At 34.9% G+C, this 25667-nt stretch overlaps 1 protein-coding gene across 1 annotated transcript in view; it reads right to left on the bottom strand.

Moving 5' to 3' along the window:
- Positions 1-25667, bottom strand: part of LOC145302656 (engulfment and cell motility protein 1-like) — a 121610-nt gene that overhangs the window by 28975 nt on the left and 66968 nt on the right. Inside the window, exons 12-17 of the mRNA XM_080144672.1 lie at positions 24283-24417; positions 21221-21325; positions 17837-17945; positions 15653-15789; positions 9679-9848; positions 4820-4935 (exon numbers count right to left, since the gene is read on the bottom strand). Coding sequence (XP_080000798.1) covers positions 4820-4935; positions 9679-9848; positions 15653-15789; positions 17837-17945; positions 21221-21325; positions 24283-24417 — 772 coding nt within the window. The remainder of the gene's footprint in view (positions 1-4819; positions 4936-9678; positions 9849-15652; positions 15790-17836; positions 17946-21220; positions 21326-24282; positions 24418-25667) is intronic.

The following is a 25667-nucleotide window of genomic DNA, read 5'->3' as shown; positions in this document are numbered from 1 at the left end:
TCCTGGTCCTATTAGTCCTATCGGCCGTCGCCTTGAGGACCGTCCCTGATTCTCAAACTACTGGATCTGTAGGAGTTACTCCCTTCTTATTAACCTTATATGTCGCTACCCGTTTGACTTGGGACAATTTTTCTCCCTGTTCCTTGGTGCTATCCACCTTGCCCATACAGGCCCCAACCGTTCTTGGGGAAAGCTTCCTGTTGCTGTCAGCTCCCATAGGGAGAGGGACAGACCTTGTGTCACCTAGTGGTATCTTCACCCCTCTCACCGTTAGCGCGTCTGGATTAAAACTCAGAGTGGCTCCCCTCGCTCGGAGCCAATCCTCTCCCAGAATCATTTCGTTGCATAGCCCGGGTACCACATACAGGGGGAAATTCTCTTTCTTTCCGGCCACTGTACGGGTAGCCATACCTTCCCTGTCACCAACATCCAGCTACCATCGGCCTGACTGAGCCCCACATCCAACGGGTACAACCTTCTCCTCCCTGCCACAGTCCGACAGACGTCCGCGTCTATTAGGGATATTATCGCTCCGGTGTCAACCAGAGCCTTCACCTGCGTGGCTCCTATCGTCACATTACAGGTGAGTTCTCCCTTTTTTGTGAGCGGAGGGAACACCTGGGCTCTCCTCTTTTCCTGTTTCAGGGTTCTCTCCTGGTACCCCGCTCCCGTGAGCATCGCAACTTGTGACGGTGGTTTCTTTCCAACCCCACCTGTCTGCCCTACCTCTCTTTCTCTACAGATTCGCCGAGGGGGTGGGGTTTGGTTCTGATTCCCTCTCTCCAGAGGATCTTTCGCCCTCGGGTGGCTTTTTCCTCGGTCAGGACAGTCCCTCCTAATATGTCTCGGGTCTCCACACCGCCAACACCTGTGGGACTGGTGGCTGTAGGAGAAATGGTCAATTTTACCTCCTCTCTGACACGCGTTCAGTTCGGTCTTTACGATGCCCACTCTTACTCTCCCATTATGTCGGGGTGTCTTCTCGTGGACAGTGGGGCACTCTCTTGACCTGTGGCCGTCGCCGCCACAGTTCCAGCACACCAATCCAGGCTGGCCCCGGGCGAGTCCTCCGGCCCCATATCTCATTCTGTTCCCCAGTTCCCGGCTCCTATTTCGCGACTCCTCTCCCATTATTCTTTTCTGCAACCACGCATAGTTCTTAGCTATTTTGCGTGCTTCTTCTAGAGTGTCCGGGCAACTCTTTAGCACCTCTATTTTGGTCGCTTCGTCCCGCAATGCATCCACCATCGTGTCCACCAGCATTGCTTGGGTTGTGGGCATATCGCGGTGTTCGGTCACCGGATACGCCAGGACCGCCAATTCTTGCATGCGGTCGACCAGTCTATCCACATCTTCCCCGTCGGCCATCTCTATTCGAGACAGCTCGCGCACCGCCTGCACTGTGGTCTTTTCGCCGGCGAATTTCCTCTTCACCTGATCGCGAAAATCAGACCAGGCTATGCCCGGGTTACTTTCCAGGCATTTGCATATGTATTCTGAGGCCGCTGCGACTGCTCCGTCACAGGCAAGCAGCACCATTTCTCTATCGGTCAACCCATATACTAATCTTTTTTTTTCTATTATCGCCAACCACTCCTTGACTCCCCTCGGGTCTCCCCCATATGCGGGTACGCTAATTCCCCACAGTGGCCGCTCCATGGTCATCTGCAGCTCAACAGTCTGCTCTGACCCTTCCCCCATCGACTGACCCGCCCCGAGTCCTCCCTGAGAATACATTATGTTATTATCTATTTTTTTTCACTCCTACCACTCCTCGCCCCCTACAAGGTGTAACAGCGCCCAACACAAAACACAGACAGCCGCTGAAAGCAAAGCATACAAAAGAGGGAACCAGCAAAAAAAAATGGACTTACCCGGTCTGATGCACTTGTGTTCTTCTGCGACTGGTGGATGAGAATGACTAACGAGCTGTTCAAACTTTATAATCAGTTGATTAAAGTTCGTCGTCTGGCTTCACTCGTGGCGTTTTTTTTTTTTTTTCTTTTTTTTTTTTTTTACAAGATGCGCTTTGGTTTCGAATTTACTTTCTTTCCTTTTTTCTTTTTTTTTTTTACAAGATGCGCTTTGGTTTCGAGTTTACTTTCTTTCCTTTTTTCTTTTTTTTTTCAATTTTGGCTTTCTCTCTTTTTCTCCCTCCTTGTTTTGTTCGTTTTCTTTTTCTTTTTTTTCAACTTTCCCTTCCCACTCTCACAGGGAGATCTTGTGCCTTCGAGAGAGAAAAGAAAAAAAATTGTGTGCCCGTGGAAATTCGTTCGCACGTTTCCTACCGAAACGAGGTATCACCAGTTATGTGACACTTACGTCACCCGCGCGTCGTCCAGTGGTGGAATGCCCCCGGTTGTCGGTTCTGGTGTTTTCTCGGCGATGATGTCAACGGCCGGTTTCCTGAAACAGACTTGTCATGCAAAACAATTGAAGGGACCAAGTCAATAAGCGTTTCTTTTTGTTTAAACTTCTTTGTATTCAATCAGGGTACAGTCGCAGTCAGCTGTTCAGTTAGGGACTGGCCACTTGTTAACTGCGAGGTTTCCTCTTCTCTCTCCGACAGAAAACTCAATTATCTACGTGACAGGGTCAATCGATGGGGGAATCTTCGTTCGTCGGACCCAACTCTCTAACTCTCTCTCTCAATCTCTCAAGGCTCGCTGCTTATATTGTGGGGGCGTGGACTGGGTCTCTTCCTGTTTCAGGTCGTTGGCCAATCAGAATTAAGGGATCACTGTCCGTCAAATCTTCGCCAGGCGGCCTATACCCAAAAAAGGAGCTGTCTTTCTTTCTCTGTTGGCATTCGGGTGTTCTCTAATGGAACTTGACAGGTCGTAAAAACAGAGATGCCCAACTTAATTATTTTTTAGAGGACATAAAAACAGCTGAATCCGATTCCACAAAGGCCACGCGTCTTTTCAATGGGTCACTTGTCGCCCCGCTGTTCGTCGACTGTTTGCTTTGCACATCGGAATTTCATTGGTATCCTCGCCACCCACGGGCTGTCATGGCCAATTTAACGTCATCACGTTCTCCCACCATAAGCTATGATCTTATCTTTTTTCTCTGTCTTTCTTTCTCTTCCTTTCGTCGTTTACAGCTTCCTTTTTTTCCTTTTCTTTTTCCACGGGTTCACCGCTACTCTTGGCCTTTTGGTCAGGATCAAAGTGCAGCATCTGTTCTTCGGATGCCGCACTTCCATTTCTTGTTCTCTTTCGGTGGAGGAGAAATCCTTCACGACTGGGACAACTCCTATTTTTGTACCCTTGAGCGTCTCTCACTACTACACTTTGCCTTTCTGTCCTCTATCAGTGTATGACCGAGACAATTTTTATTTTTGTTCTTATCCAGAGTGCCCCTTTTTGAAAACTGAATTTTTCCTCACATTAAAAAACAACCTTGTGTCAAACTCTGCCATCATGGGGAGGCAATTAAATAGGAACAATTCGTCTGACGATGGACACATCCTTGTTCAAACAAAACAATAAAACTTTAACTGAAAAGAAAAGCGGAGGCATTAATATGGATATAGAAATAATACTGTTCCAATTGTTTCTCCTGATTTGGAATTCCATCTTCATCAAAAAGGTAAAATCTCAATACATATATAAATATAAAAGCGAAAATGTATGTATGTATGTATGTGTGTCCGCTTTTTTCAGAGAAGCGGTCGGTCGGTTCACAACTTTTTAAAACTTTTTATATCACATATAAATCGTAATATCTCAGAGTTAACAATGAAGCTCGCCTGTCTATTTAATTTGCTCGATTTCGGGAAGATAAATATTCAACATTTGTCGCTCGCCGCATGTGGGTTAGTCTTTTTCTATAACATCTTGGGAAGCGTTCACGCAGTAAATGAAATACTATCCCGCAGTCAAACTTGACCTCATTAACTCATTAAAACGGGCACCTGCCAAATCCAAGTAATTAAATAAATTAAAACGTGTTTCCGTTAGCATTTCGCGGTGGGGGAATGGTTAACGTCGCACGTTTTTTTTTTCACACTTTAATTTACAACTTTGCCTCAATGGTTTGGTTTCGATCCTCATACTTACTTTTTTTTTTTTAACCCCGCCCCCCACCCCCGGAGTTTCCACACACACCTCCAAACACCCGGGCAATGCCGGGTACCCCTCGCTAGTCTATAATATAAATCTCACCTGTGTGTTTAAATGTATGTATGTATGTTTGTTTGTATGTCTGCCTAAAACTTTCGACAGAGGCGACGGATTTTCATGAGATTGATATCATTTTGAAGCTTGACGTCTCGGATGACAAATAATGAAAAATTGGCAAAAAACATTAATTCCTTCATCTTCAACTGGGCAGTTTTCTACAAGGAGAGGTTGATTTTTTGTGAGCTATTTTTGCAAGTTATCGTATCGGTTGAATTGACTTGGCCTAATTTTAATATTCCGAACTTGCGGTCACATGATGGAGTAGGGGTAAGATGTCAGATTTTTTTTCGCTTTCTTTTCCGCTTTCACGTGACAGTTTCAAGCCTGCCTGCCTACTACCACTTTTTTTTTTTTTTTTTTGCTCAACACACACCTTCAAACACCCGGGCAACGCCGGATACCCAGGCTAGTCATAACATAAACTACACATGCACCTTTGATGGGATGTAGTCCACATGAGCACTGTATACATTTTATTATTATTTATTATTTATTATAAACTTAGTATAGTTGTTTATATAGTTTGTACAATATCCATAATCATGCTAACTTGAAGAATTATGAAAGACAAAAATAACTTGGAAAAAAAATAAAAGATATTTTTTCAATCACACAAAGAAAATATTATTTACCTTTTTTGAGTCCTCTGGCTCCAATTTTGGAAAATAATGTTCCGCCCATCATAAAATTCATTCGTTGCTTTTTTATCATTTCCATAATATCGGGAGTGATCTGTTTCCTTAGCTCACTGGAATTTTTTAATTACATAATTTAAATAGAAATAAATAAAATGGTATAATTTCAATAAAATTTAAAATCAAAAACAAAATATAACTTAAAGAATTTTAATGCATTTCAACCAACAATTCTTTCAAAAGATGATCTTTAAATAAAATGTGATTATTTCTTACTAATGAACTGACAATTTGGCAAAAGTTAATCCGATAGATGAAGTGCCAGTTAAATGATGAATATTATGAGGGGATTTAAATAGAATGAGGGTAATTTATTGACATTGGATTTGAAGATGACTATGTTTTAGTCTACAGAGAAACAATATAATCTATATATCTATAAATGTGAAATTGTGTGTGTGTGTACATTTCCCTACCAAATTACTCTGTCAATTTTCAGACTCGAAATTTGACATAAGGAGTATTGAGATTTGGGAAAATCTTTTTAATTGGTTTTTGGACAGAAATGTGGCTGTCAAGGGGTCAAAGTTTAATTATTTGACCTTTGAAAACTAACAAACTCCTCCACCAATCTTGAGTCTAAATACTTGAAATTTTAGATGCAGGTAACTTGGACATGGATAAACTTTTTAATTTGATTTGAGCCCAAAACAATACATATTAAGGGGCCACTCCATCCATCCATCCAGCCAGCATGGTCGTAGCCGAGATTGAACACTACTCGAGTTTTAGTGTGATTTGAATCTTGTCGGTAGCTGAATACTTGTTTTAAAAAATTTGACCTCTGCAGTCTCTACCAAATTACTCAGCCAATTTTTGGTTTAAAAATTTGAAATTTTACATAAGGTGTATTCAGACAAAGGGTAAGCGTTTTACTTGGTTTTGGGCTGAAAATTTGGCTGCCAAAGGGTCAAAGTTCAAAAGATTTGAACTTTGCAGTCTAGCAAGCTATTCAGCCAATTTAAAAAATTTTACATAAAAGGTATTCAGACATGCAGCAAAGTTTTTTAATCAGTTTTAAGGCAAAAATTTGGCTGCCAAGAGGTCAAAGTTGAAAGAGTTGACCTTTGCAGACTCTACTAAAATCCTCCACTAATTTTGTGTCCAAATACTTGAAATTTGAGATGTAGGTTACCTGGACAGGAGTCAAACTTTTTAATAGGTCATCTCGTCAGCATCAGACAAGGCCAAACTATTTGCCAAGAACTTTGCAGCTAATTCTACCCTATGCGACGAAGGCCATCAACTCCCCATATTTCCTCCTATAACACAGAACACGCTAGGTAACATACAAATATCTGTGCATGAGGTCGCCAAGCTAATCAAGAATCTTGATTCCAGTAAAGCAACTGGCCCTGGCAGCATCCCAATTATAGTGTTAAAAAAGTTTCAACTAGAACTTGCTCCCATACTTACGAAACTGTTTAAGTGTTGCTTTAAGGAGAAGTGCTTTCCAACTCCCTGGAAAACCTCATCAGTATGCTCTGTATTTAAGAATTCAGGTGATAAGTCATCTCCCTCAGTACAGACCAATAAGTCTCCTGTGTGTTATGAGTAAGTTACTGGAATCCATATTAAATAGAGAAATAGTCAACCACCTCAGCAAAAATAACCTTCTTAGTGACACACAATATGGTTTCCGTTCTGCAAGATCTACCGCAGATGTGCTAACGGTTATATCTCAAAGGATTAGTGAATCTCTTGACAAAGGCTTCCTTTCTAGGGCAATTGCTCTTGACATATCAAAGGCCTTCGACAAGGTATGGCATAAGGGCCTACTTCACAAGATTTCCAGCTACAGTATAACTGGAAATGTTTTCTTAATCATTAAATCATTTCTCTCTGATAGGCTCATAAGAGTAATGGTTGATGGACAAAAATCAGAGGTCTGCAGTATTAATTCTGGAGTCCCTCAAGGGTCAATCCTGGGCCCAACTCTCTTCCTTATCTACATCAATGATCTCCCTAAACACATACTTAAATCATTCGTTGACATCTATGCTGATGACATGACCATCTACGGCAACACATCAAAGGCTGTAAATGACAAAGTTCTCTCTGATTCTATCTCCTCTGATCTCGAGCGCATGGTTCAGTGAGGGAAGGCGTAGCTGGTTACCTTTAATGCATCTAAAACCAAACTCCTATCTTTACATCATCAACGCTATGATCCCCATCTGGCATCAATTGAAATGGATGGCTCTCGTCTAGGAGAAGCCCCATGTTTTGACAAGCTTCTGGCTTTTGTCCTTTACTCCTGATCTGAAATGGAACACGTACATCAAGTCTGTTGCCAAGGTAGCAGGAAAGATGGTGGGATCCTTCTACCGCTCCAGAAGATATCTCACTACTGATGCAATTCTCTATCTATATAAAAGCCAAGTATGTCCAAGGATGGAATACTGCTGCCATATCTGGGCAGGAGCTGCTAAAAACAGACTATCATGCCTTGACAGAGTACAAAATAGACTTCGTGGGGGATGCCATTTTCTCTTCCCTGCAACCTCTCTCCCACAGAAGAGACGTTGCGAGCCTGTCTTTGTTTTATCGTTATTTCCATGGCAGGTGCTCGTCTGAAGTCCAATCTCTGGTCCCCCCTCGCCAATCTTTTACGAAAAACACCCGTCTAGCTGAATCCACTGTCAAACATTTTCCCCACTCTTTATCTGTGCCTAAATCAAAACGTAGATTCCATGAACAAAACTTTTTTCTTAGAACTGCACGCCTGTGGAACTGTTCCATCTGCCTGCTTCCCACCTGACTACAACCTGGATGTCTTCAAGTCCAACGTAAACAAATTCCTGATGAACCGCCCCCTTAAGTAAACACTTCATTAAATCTCCACACTAACGTACTGTACTTGCAATAACATATATATATATATATATATATATATATATATATATATATATATGTGCACATAAAGTTTGCCTTAATGAAGCTTGCTTTCCAGACTGTTGGAAAACTGCTTCTGTTGTACCAGTATTCAAGAATTCTGGCGAAAGGACTGACCCATCAAATTATCGCCCCATTAGCCTCCTCCCACTTTTTGCCAAAATATTTGAGACCTTAATTAACCATGCTCTTGTCCATCATCTTACAGATGCTAAACTTCTGACTGACAAACAATATGGATTTAGACAAGCCCGTTCCACAGCAGACATCCTAACTGTGATCTCTGAACGTATACAATTCACTGGACAAAGCAGGGGAGGGTAGAGCAGTAGCTCTAGATATATCTAAGGCTTTTGACAGGGTATGGCATGAGGGTCTCCTCAGGAAAATTAGATCATACGGTATCACTGGTAGAATACTTAACATAATTAAATCCTTCTTAGATAAGAGAAAAATCCAGGTTGTCCTTGACGGTCGTACATCTAAACAATATGATATAAATGCGGGGGTGCCCCAGGGGTCTATCCTTGGACCTCTATTGTTCCTGATATTCATAAATGACCTCCCCCGACAAAATTGCCTCTGAGATGGGTATATATGCTGATGACACTACACTCTATGGCAGGCACGACAGGAAGACAAATGAACATATTTCTAAAGAAATGGCAGAAACACTAGAGGAAGACTTCCAATCTGTGGTGGAATGGGGACAAAAGTGGTTGGCCGCGTTCAATGCTGCCAAAACTAAACTAGTTTCATTCAATAACTACAAGAAACCCTCTCTACCACCTATAGCAATGGCCAACGACTCTTTATCTGAGAGTACATCTTTCAAACTCCTTGGCCTAACGTTCACAGGAAACATGAGTTGGAACAATTACATTGAAGGCATTGCCAGGGCCGCTGCAAGAAAGGTGGGTTCTCTCTACCGTGCTAGAAAACTACCAACACCCGAAAGTATCCTGTACCTCTATAAGGCCACCATTCGCCCATATATGGAGTATTGCTGTCACATCTAGGCTGGTGCATCTGTTACTAGTCTCTCGCTCCTTGACAAGGTTCAAAAGAGAGTCGCAAACCTGATAGGCCCTGAACTGGCATCTAAGCTTCAGCCTCTGTCCCATCGACGAAATGTTGCATCCCTCTGCCTTTTCTACAAGTATTTTAGTGGTGAATGCTCTGACGAACTGCAATCACTTGTGCCCCCACGACGTGAGCACCCTCGACAAACCCGACAGGCTGCTAAATCCTACCCCCACACTGTAGAGATCCCTAGATGTAAAAGATCTTTTTACTCTAATAGTTTCTTCCCCAGAACCGCTAGACTCTGGAATTCCATTCCAGGTCCCTGCTTCCCCAACATTACTGACGTGCAGAAGTTCAAGTGTAACGTGAACCGACATCTTGCTGCCCAAATCCCTACATAGTACCCCAATAGTTGTTGCCCCTGATAGTAGCCCCCTACACCAAAGTGGCAATTTGCCTTGTTTGGGGTTAAAATGTAATAAAAAAAATTAAAAAAAAAACAAAGTTATGAACAGTACATAGAGCAAAGCTGGGCTGAACTGCTAGTAATATATAATAATAATAATATAATAATAATAATATATAATAATAATAATATAATAATAATATAATAATAATAATATATAATAATAATAAGAAATTAACAAGTTGATTCCGCTAACAAAGTGGACATACCTTGCAGATTGAAAAACACCTCCGATACATTATGCATGCAATATCTCTAGTAAACAATTCATTGAATGCAGTTAATTGACCACAAATAACTATGTTACTCAAGAAAAACGATAATTAAAAAAAAAGGAAAGAGAAAGAAAAAAGAGAAAAGGTAAAAATAAACAAAAAAGAATTTAAAAAAAAAAAAAAAAGTAACTTACATGATAGGTTGTGCATTTGACTCCAATGCCTCTTTACTTTGTCGTTCTTTTTCCCAATTCTTAAGAATTTCTGCATAGGTAAACTGCTTCAAGAGATCACGGAAGTCATCAAAATTAAGTGGCCTGTCATTAAGACCCCGGACGATCTGTTCCCGCACAACACTCAACACCTAAACCAGAAAGTTAGAGAATAATCAAAAACTTAGTCTAAAATAAGATCAGACTATGATTTAAGTTTTTGCAATTATTAGCAGCTGTGCCTACCATTGCCAGAATTCAAAAATCAAATGGTTGGTCACATCCAAATGTGATTAACAGATAAAAGTCTAAATAAAAAGCTACTGCTGAGAGTAGAAGAAATTCTAGTACTATATGTACTTCATTTGTGTGCATATATTTTGATCATGTTATTTATTAATTTGAGAGACAAGAATCACATATACATAGCTAATGTTTTGTGCGTTACAATAAAAGAGATAATCGAGTAAACATTCAAGCAAATGCAAATACCAGCAGTAGTTAATTGAAGTATTAGTATTGTTTATCATGTAAACGACTGGTTTTTTTTTCAAGTTAATTTAATTCTAAGAATAAGTAAGGCCAGAAGCAAAAACTTTGAGAAAAAATTGGAGTTTAATTTTTCAATGTTTACAAAATATTTTTTATTATGTAAGTTTAGTAAATTCTCTATTTAAACATTATGTTGCTAGGTATATGTGTTTGTATCTGCAAGCAATATCATGCCAAGCATCAGTAGCTAACTTAAAGTATTAAAATTGTAAACAAGCCAATTATTGTTTTTTTTTTCAAGTGAATGTAATTATAAAAGTTGTATATTAGTTAGTAAGCAATAAAAAAAGAATGTCGTCATTTTTTATGATTTCAGTACACTGGTATTGTAGATAAACAATATTTAAAATAATTAAATTTTTACAATTAAAATGAAACCCCAATTAGTTTTTCAATTTGATTTTTTTTCCTATTCGATTTTATTCTGTCGAACTACCGCAAAAACTAAATGGCATCAGGTTTAATTGAATAAATTTTAATCTAATTATACTATTTTAATTTAATGAATTTTAATCTCATTTTACTGTTTTAATTGAATGAAATTTAATTTAATTTTACTATATATACTGCAAATATGCAGCAAATATAAAAGTTTGAATTAATACTTCAATCTAAATTAATGTGGCATTTCATCTCATCATCATTGTCAGTTTAGTTATGAGAGGCAGAAATAAACTTAAGACTAATTGGAATTATATTACATTTTTACTATGATACCTGTCTGCTGAACTAGCCACTTTTCTTCTTTATGTTTCTGTATTCTTGTTCCAGTTAAAGAAAAGACATATTATAATATTGTAGATGTTGATGTTTTCCTTGGAACTCATGGTGGGCCTTTTCCTATTTAAGTAAAATATGTACAGACATGGTTGATTCAACAAATTGGCTATCTCCTGTCTTGACACTCAACAAACACCATCACTATACAATGCATACAGTGCATTTCTGCTAACTAGATAAATGAGGAAAGGGAATAACTCCTGGATTAGTTCTCCCTCGAGATTTCAATCTGCATGCCATAATTATCTTAATGAAGAAAGATGGACAAAAGGGTCAGAGATTCAGTTATTGACAGGGAGTACGAGTTGGTAGCTGATCCACATCCAAAATGCAGCAAAGAGAGATGTTATTGAAAACTTCAACTAGAAGTCATTGGAGATGTGATAGTGTTAAGACTATCCTGTCAGGAACTACAGTTCTTGGAAGGGCCACCTAAGGCAGATTGGCCAGATATTCAGCAGTTTAATATCTGTAGTCACACTAAAAGGGATTGGTGTTTGTTCTGGCAAACAGGACCTCAGGGTCATTCTCTCTCTGTATTTGGAGAATCTGTAACAAACAGGATGTTTTCTAGGGTAGGACTTGGGGTGCACCACTATACAAAATCCCAAGTAAACTCTGTGTGAATTGATACACTGTATTTTTTCATGTTTTTGTGACAAGACAAAAAATTTATTTAGACAATAACATCTAAAATTTGAATGTTATGAATCTAAGAATATTCTAGTCGTTATTAATATGATCTTAAAACTGATGTATCTTATATATAGCATGGTTAACTGTAAGAGATTTACTTGATAAAAAGAGAATTTCAAAAACATAAAAGGTAAAAAAAAGAAAAATACTTTCATATTTTATCTAAACAATCTCACTCCATTCTCTCTTGAATTGTATTTATTTTAAAGTTAAATAGTTTCTCATCACTTTGCTTCTTCCTCCTTCAGCAAAATAGTAATATTATCTTTTTGGTTGCAGAGATGGAAGCAAAGTGATTTTTAATCCTAATATTATCTACAATTAATAACACTTGGAAATCTTTTTTAAAAAAATAATGATTTTAATTTCATGTGCAAAGACACTTAACGGTTGAAACTCATTTTTTCTTTTATTCGTTTTAATTTTAGGTAGTCAATAAACTTGCAGATGAAAAAAAATTGTATACAGTTGTGATTACAGAACAAGAGTTTATCCATCAGAATAAGTGTAGATTGAATCATTTGATTTTTACAAATATTTCTTTTTTAAATTAACATTAGAAAATTCCTGCTATATTCAATGTTATATTTACCTTCTTCATGTGTTGAACACATTTCCTTTTTTTTTCTACCAAGGAAAAGAAGGGTTAAATCTGCATTGCAAGAATTCGAACAACGGGGTTGAGGGTGGGTCCATAGATCATAAAAAAAGTTCAATCTTCAGGGGTCACTAGGATATGTTTTTAAGACTTTCTTTCGACTCAATTTTTCGGGATACCTATGCTAATTGTTAATATTAGTGAAAAAAATTACAAAGTCACAGGAGAAAAAAAAATAACTAAACATACAGTGATGATCATATTTATTGGCACGGTAAAATAAAAGTTAAATTTTGTCTAATAAATTCTAAAAAAGGGATTAAATTAAAGAAAATAACAAAGTATATTATGTATTTTTAACTGGCCTTTTCGATGCAGCAATCGGATTTTAGAAAAAATAAATAACAAAGGAACAACAAACATAATTGCAAAAAACCCTTGTTCAAAATTATTGGCACGATTTATTTAATAATCAATTGTATAGCCTTTGGCCTTGATTACCTTCCTCAGTCGCTTTTCATAGTTTACAACCAAGTTGTTGCACTCTTCAGTAGTAATTTTAGCCCACTCTTCCTGACAATAATCCTCCAATTGAATAAGATTCTTAGGCTTCCTTTGCATTACCCTCAATTTTAATGTTCTCCATAAATTTTCAATTGGATTAAGGTCTGGGCTTTGTGATGGCCACTCCAAAATATTAATATGATTGTCCTCAAGCCATTTCTTAGTCAGTTTAGCCGAATGCTTTGGGTCATTATCTGGCATGAACCACCAACGACGACCAAGTGAGAGCTCTTTAGCAGAGTCTTTCAGGTTTTCATCCAATATTTTAACATAATCTTCCTTTTTTATGCTACCTGTGACCTTAACAAGTCGCCCTGGTCCAGAGGCAGCAAAGGATCCCCAAAACATCAAACTGCCTCCACCGTGCTTCACTGTGGGTATGGTGTTCTTAGGCAGGAAAGCTTCGCCAGATTTTCTGTAAATATAAGACACTTTATTATGGCCAAATAACTCTATTTTCGTTTCGTCAGTCCATAGAACACGTTTCCAGAATGCAACATCTTTATCAATATGACGTTTTGCAAAGGCTAGCCTTGCTTTCAGGTGCATAGGCTTCAATAAGGGAGTCTTTCTCGGACGACATGCTTTTAAACCAGCTCTCTTCAAAACTCTACCAACTGTATGTCGAGATACATTCACTCCAGAGGTGCTCTGTTCATCAACAATCTCCCCAACAGAGATCCTTGGGTTTTGTTTTACTTGTCGAACAATTTTCCGTTCATCTCTTGGGGAAAGAATCCTTTTTCTCCCTCTACCCTCTAAACTCATAACGTGGCCTTGCGATTTGAACTTGTTTATTATGGCTCTAACAGTGGATTTGGGAAGGTTTAGCTTCTTTGAAATCTTATCATAGCCCTCCCCATTGGTATGGCATGCTACAACAAGCTTCCTGACGTCTTCGCTGTGTTCCTTAGTTTTAACCATGGCGATTGAAAATTATAATTTAGTCACTTATAATAGTTTAAATAAATCGCTATCTAAAAATTATCTGAAAAAAATTATTCACTGAATTAGCGTTAAACAAGCATAATATGGCTATAAAAAAGTTCAGAAAGCACGTAAACCGGAAATTGATTGATATTATACTGATACTAAAAGAAAAACAAAGCCGTGCCAATAATTTTGAACAAGGGTTTTTTGCAATTATGTTTGTTGTTCCTTTGTTATTTATTTTTTCTAAAATCCGATTGCTGCATCGGAAAGGCCAGTTAAAAATACATAATATACTTTGTTATTTTCTTTAATTTAATCCCTTTTTTAGAATTTATTAGACAAAATTTAACTTTTATTTTACCGTGCCAATAAATATGATCATCACTGTATGCCCAGCTCAAGGGAGGTAACCTCACACAAAAACTTTTTCCCTTGGAATTGTCTCCCTTGTATTTATTTAATTTAAATTTAAAAATGAGTTATCTTCTCTGTTAATATTTATAATTTATGTTATGTTTATTGTTATTCAATTGTTATATCTAAATTTAAAATGAGTTATCTTTGCTAATTTTTATTTTTACATGAGTATTTAAAAATACTGTTACATGATAAGGGCTGTCCCCTTTTCATGTGAGTAAAAAAATAGGGAATTAGTTAAATGTAAATATGAAATAGGATAGTCAAGGATTCGAACTTGCGAAGCTAGATTTGGAATTGAGAATTCCAATCATAAGTTAAAATAAATACAGAATGTTATTGAAAATAAAGAATGTGGAATTGCCATTGTTTAGCTCACACAAAAAAGTTAGATATCTGTTTATTGAAAAAGGAATGTAATGATTAATTTTGTTTCTGTTAAAAAAATGAAAATTAAAATAAGGAATTTAAAAACAGACAATGGAAAATGTTATTTGTAAAGTGGGTTACGAAAATTAGGTTAGAGGGTCAGCTTTGTAAGAAACATGTGACTAACAATGCATGCTTAAACACGGAGGCATGTCGTGCCATGTGTTTTCGTATGCACGTGCTTGGTCATGCAGTGACGTCATGAGTTATGAATTTAGTTAGATAAGTCAGAATAAGAGATTAGTCAGAGAGGAGAAGTGAGGAGAGATCAATCAGTGAGATCAGAGAAGCAGAGGAGATCAGACTGATACTCCGTTAGAGTCAAGGCACCCTCTGGAAGCGAGAGGGTTTAGAGATAACCATGTAACAACTTTGAATCCCTGAAATACAAAATCATGTCCGACCGGTCGAAGAAGAAATAAACGTATCATCACGTGTTTTTATAACTGCCATCTTGTGTTGTTATTCTACCAAAACAAAGGTAAAGTGTAATTGTATTAATATGAACTTTGCGTTTATAAAAATGTACAACTGTCAAAACGTAAACGCACTATCTATCGGTCTATCAAGATATTCAGAAATCTCCTCTCATTGAATTACAGGCTTGGTGCTCTTGTAGTAGTATGTACCGTACCTGCCTGTCTTGTTATATATAAGACCTGTCTCCATCTCCCAACAATATGAACACTCACAATGAATATATATAACATCTTCATCCAACAACATGATCACACACATGAAACACTAAGACTCTTACTAACATGAACAACAAATATAATACGTCACCTTAATACCATTCAGTACGTAACAATACTTCATATTAAAATTTGTAATTTTTTAAATAAATTGTAACTAAGTATAATATCAATAATATGGTACAACAATATGAAATTTGGCAAACCAGAAACAAAGTTTGATTTTTAAGTTACGACTACAACAAATTTTTAATTAATTTAAATGGATGACTATGGACACAAATTTTATTACCTTCTGGAAGTCCTGTGTAGTAGCTCTCATCTCTTTCCAAGTCTTGTTCCATAACTGAATGCAAGTGCTGAAAAATTCTTCAAATGACCGATCATGACTAAATAAAATCCGATGGTATGTATTGCTTTCTTCTGAAGCTGTAAAAGATTTTAAGTTATATTTTTTTTATTAAAAGCAAGTGTAAGATTATACAAGCTAAACAAATGGGAAGAGTTAAGCAATTCTTACTCAAATAATAAACAAGATTAAACCATTTCTTGGTGTTATGGAGAGGTGCGAGCGAGCTATTATCCAAGCAAACGAAAATGAAACAATAGAATCCCCGGGACCTGAAGCCATGATGTCAAATCATTATGGCTCAGATCAGGCAAGCAAAAATGAAACAATAGAATCCCCGGGGCCTGAAGCATGACGTCAAATCCTTTATGGGTCAGACCAGGCAAGCAGAATCCCCGGGCTGATGACGAACTAGATTACCAGGTCAAAATACTTCAATAAAAGAGAAAAATAAACAAAGCAGAGACAGTGAAAGAGACAAACGGCAAAGAGACACGACTGTCATGTTTCACAACCATCCCTGCCACTAATGCCGTCATTGTGTTGAAAAGTGTATATTAAATACTTCGTAAAATAAACTAAGTGTGTTTTTATAAACAAAAGTGTCTCGTATTCATTGATAACTGACTTAACTGTCCATTTTAATTGCTAGACGATCACCAAGCAGACATATACGTAACATTGGTGAATGGTTCTTGTGTTTCAGACATTCACATAGAGAAGCAATTTTAAAAAAACTAGATATGCCATACTCATTAATCATTCATTTCTTCTCAAAGATTAAACCCCAATGTAACTGCCGCCAGATTCATCTTTTCATAGGATAGATGGGTTTTGGTATTCTAGCCCTTTAATGCTGAATATCAAAGCCTAATAGACCCTAGCTAAATCTGTCACTGTAAAACAGGCCCTTAAGATAAGGCCAAAAAACATAGGAAAAATATCGTTCTAGTTAGAGTAATATCGTAAAAGTGGTATCAATATATTTAAATAAGATAAATAATTATTCATTTGTGTTATATATAGCTTAGAAAGCAAAATAAGATAGACGTTCCTACTTCCGGGTCATGATTCAGTCAATGCCCCAGGCGAAGTGATATCACAGAAAGAATGCCAAGCCCTTTCTGAGATTAGACCCTGGAGAGACCAGGTCGCTTCGTTTCACCATCCGTCCATCGTTCGGCTGGTTTCAAATGTAGTAGCAGTTCTTTTTTCTTTAGTACCTAAAAGTGCCAACGAGGTAAGAATCCAAAATCTTTATATATTTTGTTGGTTATGAATTAGTTATAAGTTTGTATGTAGCCTTGTTTTTAATAAGAATATATTAAATATTTCTTTACTTATATATACGTTTGGCAGTCACATTCTCATTCCACGTGATAGTCTTGAAGAACCCTTTTTTGTATCGCATGTGTCTGGTGTCACTGTCATGTCTATTTCCTTTGTATTATTTTATTTGCTTGCATGTTATTTTTGTTAAATAACATATCATTTTGTACGTTTTGTATTACATTTATGCCAATCGTTTTTATTTACTTTTATTGCAGTTTTCACAGCTGCATATGTACAAGAATAAAATTATTCTAATCATAATTAAAGCAGTTGTCAGTTCTTTCACGCATATCAAGAGACTAAAGGAATCACACCCAGTCTATACAGGCATATACAGTAAACCATTGCCTAATTGATTGTGATGACCTTGCCTCTGTTTCTCAAGGTTATAAATATGATTAATCTTAAAAACCTGTTTGAAAATGTGAATGCAGATGAAATCTTCACCTTTTGTAGGAAAGTCAATTCAAAGCATTAAAAAAAGAAAATAAAAATGTCACACATATACATCAGCAGAAGCAGATTGATTTTATCAGCCAGCATGACTTAAACTAAACTCTAACAGACAAATAAAGTTGAATTTTAAATTTGTGCTTTTTCTCTCTCATTCTTTGGCTAATATTGCCTCATGACATCTTTGTTCTATAAACATGTTTTTTTTTATTTACTTAATCTTAACATGAAAGTTTCTGAATTTTAATTTACGAGAAAAGAAAAAAAAAAACATGGAAAAGAAATACCAAACTCCCAGAAAAAATGGTTACTATTTAAAAGAAAGAAATGGACCATACTCACGGGGTTCTCCAATCTTCAAAATTTCACAAAGAATCTTTGTCAAATAGATGCTAGCCTGAGCAAACGGACAGTCATGTTCATCAGCACGACTGCAATTCTCCAATACAACCTAAACAGCATGAAAAATACAATTAACCTTCTGGGAATTTCCATGCAAATATGCATATTTGGAAGCTCTTTCAAATGAATACTAATAATTTGTATTATTTGGACTACTGTTCTCAGCTTGCGTGTTATAATCAAAGCGTTTTGACCAATGTAACCTCAGACCATTTTTAAATGTATCTTTTTGAACTTGGGAACATACAGAATTCCGAACGAAACCCTTTACATAATCCATGTTCTAATTTTGTCAGCCATAATCAATAGGTAGATGTGTTAATTATTACATTATTATTAGTTATTACCACTTGTAGTAAGAATTGAACCTTAAACTTCTAGATGACTGTCACTTAGAACTGACTGTTAATAAACCCACAAGCACAATGAATAAAGGCATTGATTAGTTCTAAAAGAAAATCTTCTGGGGGCTGACAAATGTTCTAACTACATGTGATAATAATATCATTTACACTTTTACCTGGTCATGACTGACAGAATGATAACAGATTAAATGATTCAGGTCAAAATTCTGTATAGGGTTTCCGAGTTGTTTGAAAAAGATTCCAAAATCTAAAAGGGTGCACATGAAGAATGTCTGAAATAACGTCAATGACGCATTGTGAAAATAACAACCAAGATGAGAGTTATAGTAATCCAAATTTTAAAAAATGATACAAAAGATTTGGAAGCAGTAAATAAAAATCTTTTTTAAAAAATTGTTTAAAATATGATGAAATCAATAAAATATGATGAAATCAATAAAATATGAAATCAATAAAATATGAAATCAATAAAATATGAAATCAATAAAATATGATGAAATCAATAAAATATGATGAAATCAATAAAATATGAAATCAATAAAATATGATGAAATCAATAAAATATGAAATCAATAAAATATGATGAAATCAATAAAATATGAAATCAATAAAATATAATGAAATCAATAAAATATAATGAAATCAATAAAATATGAAATCAATAAAATATGATGAAATCAATAAAATATGAAATCAATAAAATATGAAATCAATAAAATATAATGAAATCAATAAAATATAATGAAATCAATAAAATATGAAATCAATAAAATATAATGAAATCAATAAAATATGAAATCAATAAAATATAATGAAATCAATAAAATATGATGAAATCAATAAAATATAATGAAATCAATAAAATATGATGAAATCAATAAAATATGATGAAATCAATAAAATATGAAATCAATAAAATATGAAATCAATAAAATATGATGAAATCAATAAAATATGATGAAATCAATAAAATATGAAATCAATAAAATATGATGAAATCAATAAAATGCAAGTAATTGTATAAAGAGAGTAAAAAAAAACAAAAAACGGATTCTACAAAAGTTGAATCTTAGCCTTGGATTTTTAATTAAATCGTTCTGTTTTATTATAATATTTGATTCATGGTATACAAAGAAATTAAGAGCAATTGTAAGAGTTTTTGTTCATTTCTTCTTCATTATTATGCAGTATGTCTTTTCTCATATCAGATATGGATTGCATGTAGATAATGGTGGTACAAAATGTTTTTCTCCATGAAATTTTATCCTTTACATTGGTTTTGATGTGCTATAGTTTAAGGTCATCTTTAACCAAGTTAGTTCAAGTTTCTTCAGTCTTTCTTTTCTTTTTTTACTTTCAAGTGAAATGTGTATATATCTATTTATAAAAGAAAAGCTTCAGCTAACATGCCTATACTACTATCGGTGAATGCAATACAGAGCTGAATCCAGTCTGGACACTTCAACTTTAATCGCAGGGAGTCAAAGCTATGATCAAGACATTCACTAGAAATTCATCCAATCATAACAAGCCTATCCCTTTGCATATCCAGAAAAAATATAAATTCATTTTTTTTTTATTTCCCATTAATTTGGTTAGTTAATGAAGGTAAAAATAAGAAAGCAACAGACAGATATCAACTTTAATTTGAAGGAATTAAAATAAGAGACTTTAATATTAACCAAATGCAAGCTTAATTATAAAAAAAAAATGAGATTTTAAAAATCTGTTTGATAAGAAAGAGAAGCAAAGGGGAATGAATAATATCAAAATGATTGGCTGAGTAAAATCAAATGTTAGGAAAGGAGACTTTTGAAATCGTTGCTAAGTTAATCAGTTAGTGTTTAACTGCAGTTGCCTATGGACGCTCATGTGGGCCTGTTCTCAGAGCCACATAAAGAAGATGATAGTCAAACGTCCTAGGAATTTATGACTTAAACCAGAAACAATCTGTCGAAGGAGATTAATTACTGTTTGAAGAATGAAATATATATTATAAATATTTAACGTTGTTTATGCTTAATCTTCATCCATTCATACTAAACCATTGACTCAACTACCACAAAGGAAAGATGACAAATATCACCAACTGCAGAACTGAGGTACCAGATAAACCTACTGTTGTGATTTTATTTATCCACTATCTTTGTATCAGCAGGTGTTCTGCTTCTCTTTAGGGTAAAATTAATGACAGCAAAAAGATTGAAGATTTTAAAAAAAATTTTCTTGGTTGATAAACTCTGGGTAGATATCATCATCTTATATGCGTACACACTACATATAGAATGGTTGTGGTAACTACTGTTTTGTCCTGTTAAAGTCAACTACTCAAAAGCGTGTTATGTCACATGCATGAAAGATGTGGTGTTTTATTTAAGCAGTCGATTTTAACAGAACCAGACAACTAAAAAGTTTCAAGTTTTATATAATATATAAAGTACAGCCAGTCTGTTCCTTGTGTTATTGTGATTGATTACCTTTTTTCTGTTAAAATCAACATTTCATTTCGGTCAGTCAGTTTTTCTGAATTATTGTAACCTATTGGTAGGGAAAATAAAATGTAATTTGATTTAATTTATTCTAGAAAATACATTGTTTTATTCAGAATTATCTTTAAATGGCCCCTAACTTTTAAAACATGAGCTATAACTCTATATTTATTCATAGAGAACTGTATCCCTTTGATTAGAATAAAAAATAATATTGTGAAAAAAAAAACAAAAAAAGTTTGGTATCATTTAGAAAAAAATTTGCAAAAACAAATTGCAAATAAATACACTACCGGGAAAACCACTTATATTATCACAATGGAATGTAACAATAGCCTAACACGTTGCTCTGACAAAGGATTTTTTAAATCTAAAATATGAAATGCATTATTCAATAAAAAAAATGTTTTAAGTAATTTAAGTTATAATAATTTCATGTAAAAATAAATATTAATTTATGATAAACTTACTTTGACATAACTATCACCATGTACACGAGCAAAATATAGCATGCAATCCAAGGCCAGCACACCGGGAGGAGTTTGTCGAAAATCCTCTAATGGATTTGCAACATTCTGTAAAAAAAAAAAAAAAAAGTTTGATTTAAATCTCTTAAAAACAAGATCAAAGATTCGACTAGTTAGGAAATTTAATGAAAAATCTGTTTTGCACATGTCATAATCAAAGTTTAGTTTGAACACATTTTTCAGCATCTTTCTTAATTAAAAAAAAATTGAATATTTTCAGAGTTAGAAAAATAGAATATAAAAACTGTTGACCAATGAAAGAGACTGTTAGGCATGTCAATGCAGTGTGAGGATGTATGGAAGTAAAACTTGGCCAGAGAAAGTTGAAGACATGTATTGCATAAAAAAAAATGATATGAGCAATAAGATCGATGTACAAGTCTTCAAGATAGACTTAGATCTAATGAACTCAGAGGAAGATTAAGTATAAAGAGATGCATACACAACAGAGGGCTTATTGGAAATATAAATGAGAATTCTTGGATTAGTGCTACATGATAAGGGCTGTTCCCTTTTCATGTAAGTATAAAAATAGAGAGATTTAGTTAAAATGAAAATGAAATAGCATAGACGAAATTCGAACCTCGTAATTTAGGTTTAGAAATAGATTACATGTGAGAATTAGAAAATGGAATGTAAAACAAACGATTGTTTAGCTTAGAGATAAAATAGTTTCAAGAAAAGAATGTGCACTGTCAATTTTGTTATGAAAATTCAATTGAAAGAATGCAGCTACAAGATAATTTAATAAACATGTTTTTAACATATTGGAAATATAGGTTACTGAGAATATAGGTTAAAATTCCTTTTGTAAAAAAAAGGAAAAGTTTTGGGCACGCATGTCCAGAACACGTGAAAGAAGACATGTTTTAACATGTGTATGATGTCATGGAAAATAGAAAGTTCTAGATATAGTTAGAAAACTTTAGAGTTAAGCAAGGAGAAACTGGGGAGAGAGAGAGGAGACAGACAATAGTTTAGAGTTTGATTCGAACGTCTAGAAGCGAGACGGTCACTTTTGAAACTTAATATGTGAAGCTTTGAATTCTTGATAATGAAAACCATGGCCGGTCGTGAGAGGAAATAAAACCATCATGTGTTTTTATAAACATCGTCTTTGTGTTGTGATTCTACCAAAATGTAAAGTGAAAATTGTCATTATATGTCTTGTACATCATGTGTTTCAAAATGTCTGTACATACACATCTTACATACACGTCTCGACATCTCATATCTACACTAAGACTGTCTGAACACTATCTCTTCACTCAAAGAGCTTCCATCAACACATCTAAGTATAAACGTTTTTATAAATATGAATATCATTATAAAACGAACAATCTCTCTACAACATCTAATCTCTCTCTAAGACACTCACTATTAATAACAACAAGAACAATAATACTAATGAAACCCTATATAACATTAGTACATGTAGCACAGGTAAAAATGGAAGTGATAAGAATGGAGTTGAGAGAATTATTAAATTATGTTGTGAGGTCTAAAGGGCAAGGTTTAGTGAAACGAACAGACCAACAGAAATAACCAGTCATATAGATGCAATGTCCAGGTTTAAAACATATTCAAATTAAAAATACGAAAGGTGAAAACTAACAACTTATGAAAGGAGCAAAGTGTAGTATATGTTTTATTTTCTTATCTTTGGTTAGTAAAGGATAAATCCTTCAAAACCAAGGCAATTTAATTTTTTCTTTTGATTCAGAATAACCCATTTGGGGGGAGGGGAGATAGATTTTTCCCGCATTAGAAACAAATCTTGTGTTGAACTTTGTCTTCGTGGGGAGGAAAGTAAATAGGACCAGCATTATTAATTAAAAAAATGTTTTACAAAACAGACGATCGATACCCACGCGTATTTTCGTTTTTTTCTTTTCTTTTTTAAACACAATGCAAAGGAGATAACTCCAAGGGAAGACGTTTTTTTGTGAAGTTACTTCCCTTGGGCTGGGCATATGTTTTGTTAGTTTTCTCTTGTGAATTTGTATTTTTTTTTTTCATTAATATTAACAATTAGCATAGATATCTCGAAAAATTGAGTCAAAAGAAAGCCTTAAGAAAAAATATCCTTGTGACCCCTGAAGATTGAACTTTCTTTATTATCTACGGACCCACTCTAAAACTCACGGTTTGAATTCTTGCAATGTAGAGCTAAATCCCCTTTTCCTTAGTAGAAAAAAAGAAACATGTATTCAACGTCTAAAGAATGTTGCAGGGGTGTAGTGGCCAAAACGTTGTGCCAATAACACCCAAGATGAGAATAATTGTGCGATTAATCAAAATAATACAAATATTAACAGCTTATCTCAAAAATTCAGAATTGCATCGAATAAATGGTACATTTGAACGTTCTTGATTGTTCCAGTTAATTTGGATTTTTGTGTGAACTATTCCAATAGAAAAAAAAAAAAGAAAGAAATTTTGGAGGGAGGACATTTGTAGATTAACATCCTTTATTGACTCACCCTAAAAAAAAAAGAAGAGATTTTTTTTTGCAATTAAGTGTGAACACCCTAAAAAAAATCTTGGCAGAAAGAAAAACAAAAGGTAATTATTTTAGCATTTAGAGTGGTAAGATCAGTTTTATGTATAAATCTAACACAAAATGCTTTCCAATTCTGAGTCATTCTATAATTTTAGAGCATTTAACAATATTTTTTTACCACTAACCCGAAGACTGAGTGGAAATCAGTGTTTTTAGAAAACAGTAATGAATGTTTTGAAAAATAATTCATTGGGGAAGGTGAAATGCAGCTATATCATTGCAAATTAGATCAAATGCATTCTTGTCTTTATAATTTTGTTGCCACAGAAAAAGTTACAAATATTGTCTACAAAACTGACTGAACATCAAGAAAAGAAGGCAATACAAAATGGAGAATAACCAAAACTTCCAGTTAAGTTCAACATCACTGAATAAATTTGACTCAATTTTGTAAAATCTGAAAAAAATTGAGACACATGAAGAAAAAAAAATGTCCACTTACTTTAAAACCAAGTTTCTTAGCATCTTTTGAGGCATCCTTTGTGAAATCACGACTGACAGTGATAGTTTTTCGTGAACCAATCTCACCTTCAAAGTCAAAGGCAATTTTCTGAAGTTCACTTATATCTTTGGCATTCTTGAAATTGAAAAAAAAAAAATATAACATAATTAGATAGAAAAAGATAAACATTAATATTTCTTCTTCACCCGAAACAAATGTTATCATTTGTCATTGTAATACTTCAAGATCAACAATCAAAACATAAGTATGCCCCCATAGATAATCTATAAGGTCTGTTCAAAGTCTTAAGCTTTTTTCAATATAATTTCATTTTTGTTGAGCAAACAATTATGTTGCAGTGTGATGGATTTATTTGACCGCACAAATCTTCACTGACAGAAAAGCTGTTCATCTCTCAGACATGTAAATTACTAGATGATCAGCAGGTAGTGACATCTCTATAATTTTGGCTATCTTCCCTGGTAGCTGTAATAATAAATAATCTTATAAAGAAAAACGCTACAAATATCCTTACTAAGTGGCTCATCTTCTCTATTGTTTTATTTTTTACAGTATTAGAAATAGGTGAACAACAAAAACAGAAATTATGTTTTCGAATTTTGGAGATAAGGATTGATAATTTGTATTATTTGGACTATTAAACTCCTGTTCTCATTTTGAGTGTTATTTTCACAACATTTTGGCTGATGTAATCTCCATGGCATAACGGATGAAGAAATAGGTGAAATTCAGTTGTAAGTTATACTCTTCAGGAGATTGAAGAGTCACTCTTCAGTATGGGTGATACCCAGAATACAAATGTGAATTACTTAAGATTTCTACCTGGACATGATTGGCAGAATGAAAGCATACTATCACTATGGATTAAATAAAGGGTTGCATTCATAATTCTATGCAGATTCCCAAGTTCAACAGGATATACCTGAAGAAGGTCAGAAGTTACATTGGCCGAAATGTTGTGAAAATAAAATTCAAATTGAGAACAGTAATTCAAATAATACACATAATAAAGACAGAATTGAAAAAAGGAGCATCCAAACAGTCAGTACACAGGTCTAAAGAGGCAAATTTTTATTTCTTCTTTGCCATGTCTAATTTCAGATTTCTGCCTATGACATATACTGACACATACCTAAATCTATCTAAAACTTTTAAATAGAATTTTACACTCTCTGCTGAATTTTACCCTTTTATAGAAAACTAGCAGGGAGACCCAGTGTTGCCCTGAACTAAGTGAGGATCAACAAATGTTTCATACTTCTAATATTTTTATTGTCATCAAAATTGGTGAAATCACCCATATTTCAATCAAATCAATTGATTGCCTGCTCTAGTTAGGGGCACATCAAAGTGCACTAGGAGGA

The sequence above is a fragment of the Euprymna scolopes genome, chromosome 1 (genome assembly GCF_053919585.1).
Source record: "Euprymna scolopes isolate OS-2025 chromosome 1, ASM5391958v1, whole genome shotgun sequence".
Lineage (NCBI taxonomy): Eukaryota > Metazoa > Mollusca > Cephalopoda > Sepiida > Sepiolidae > Euprymna > Euprymna scolopes.
The sequence above is the reverse complement of the archived record's forward strand: the minus strand, read 5'-3'. Positions and strand labels throughout refer to the sequence as shown.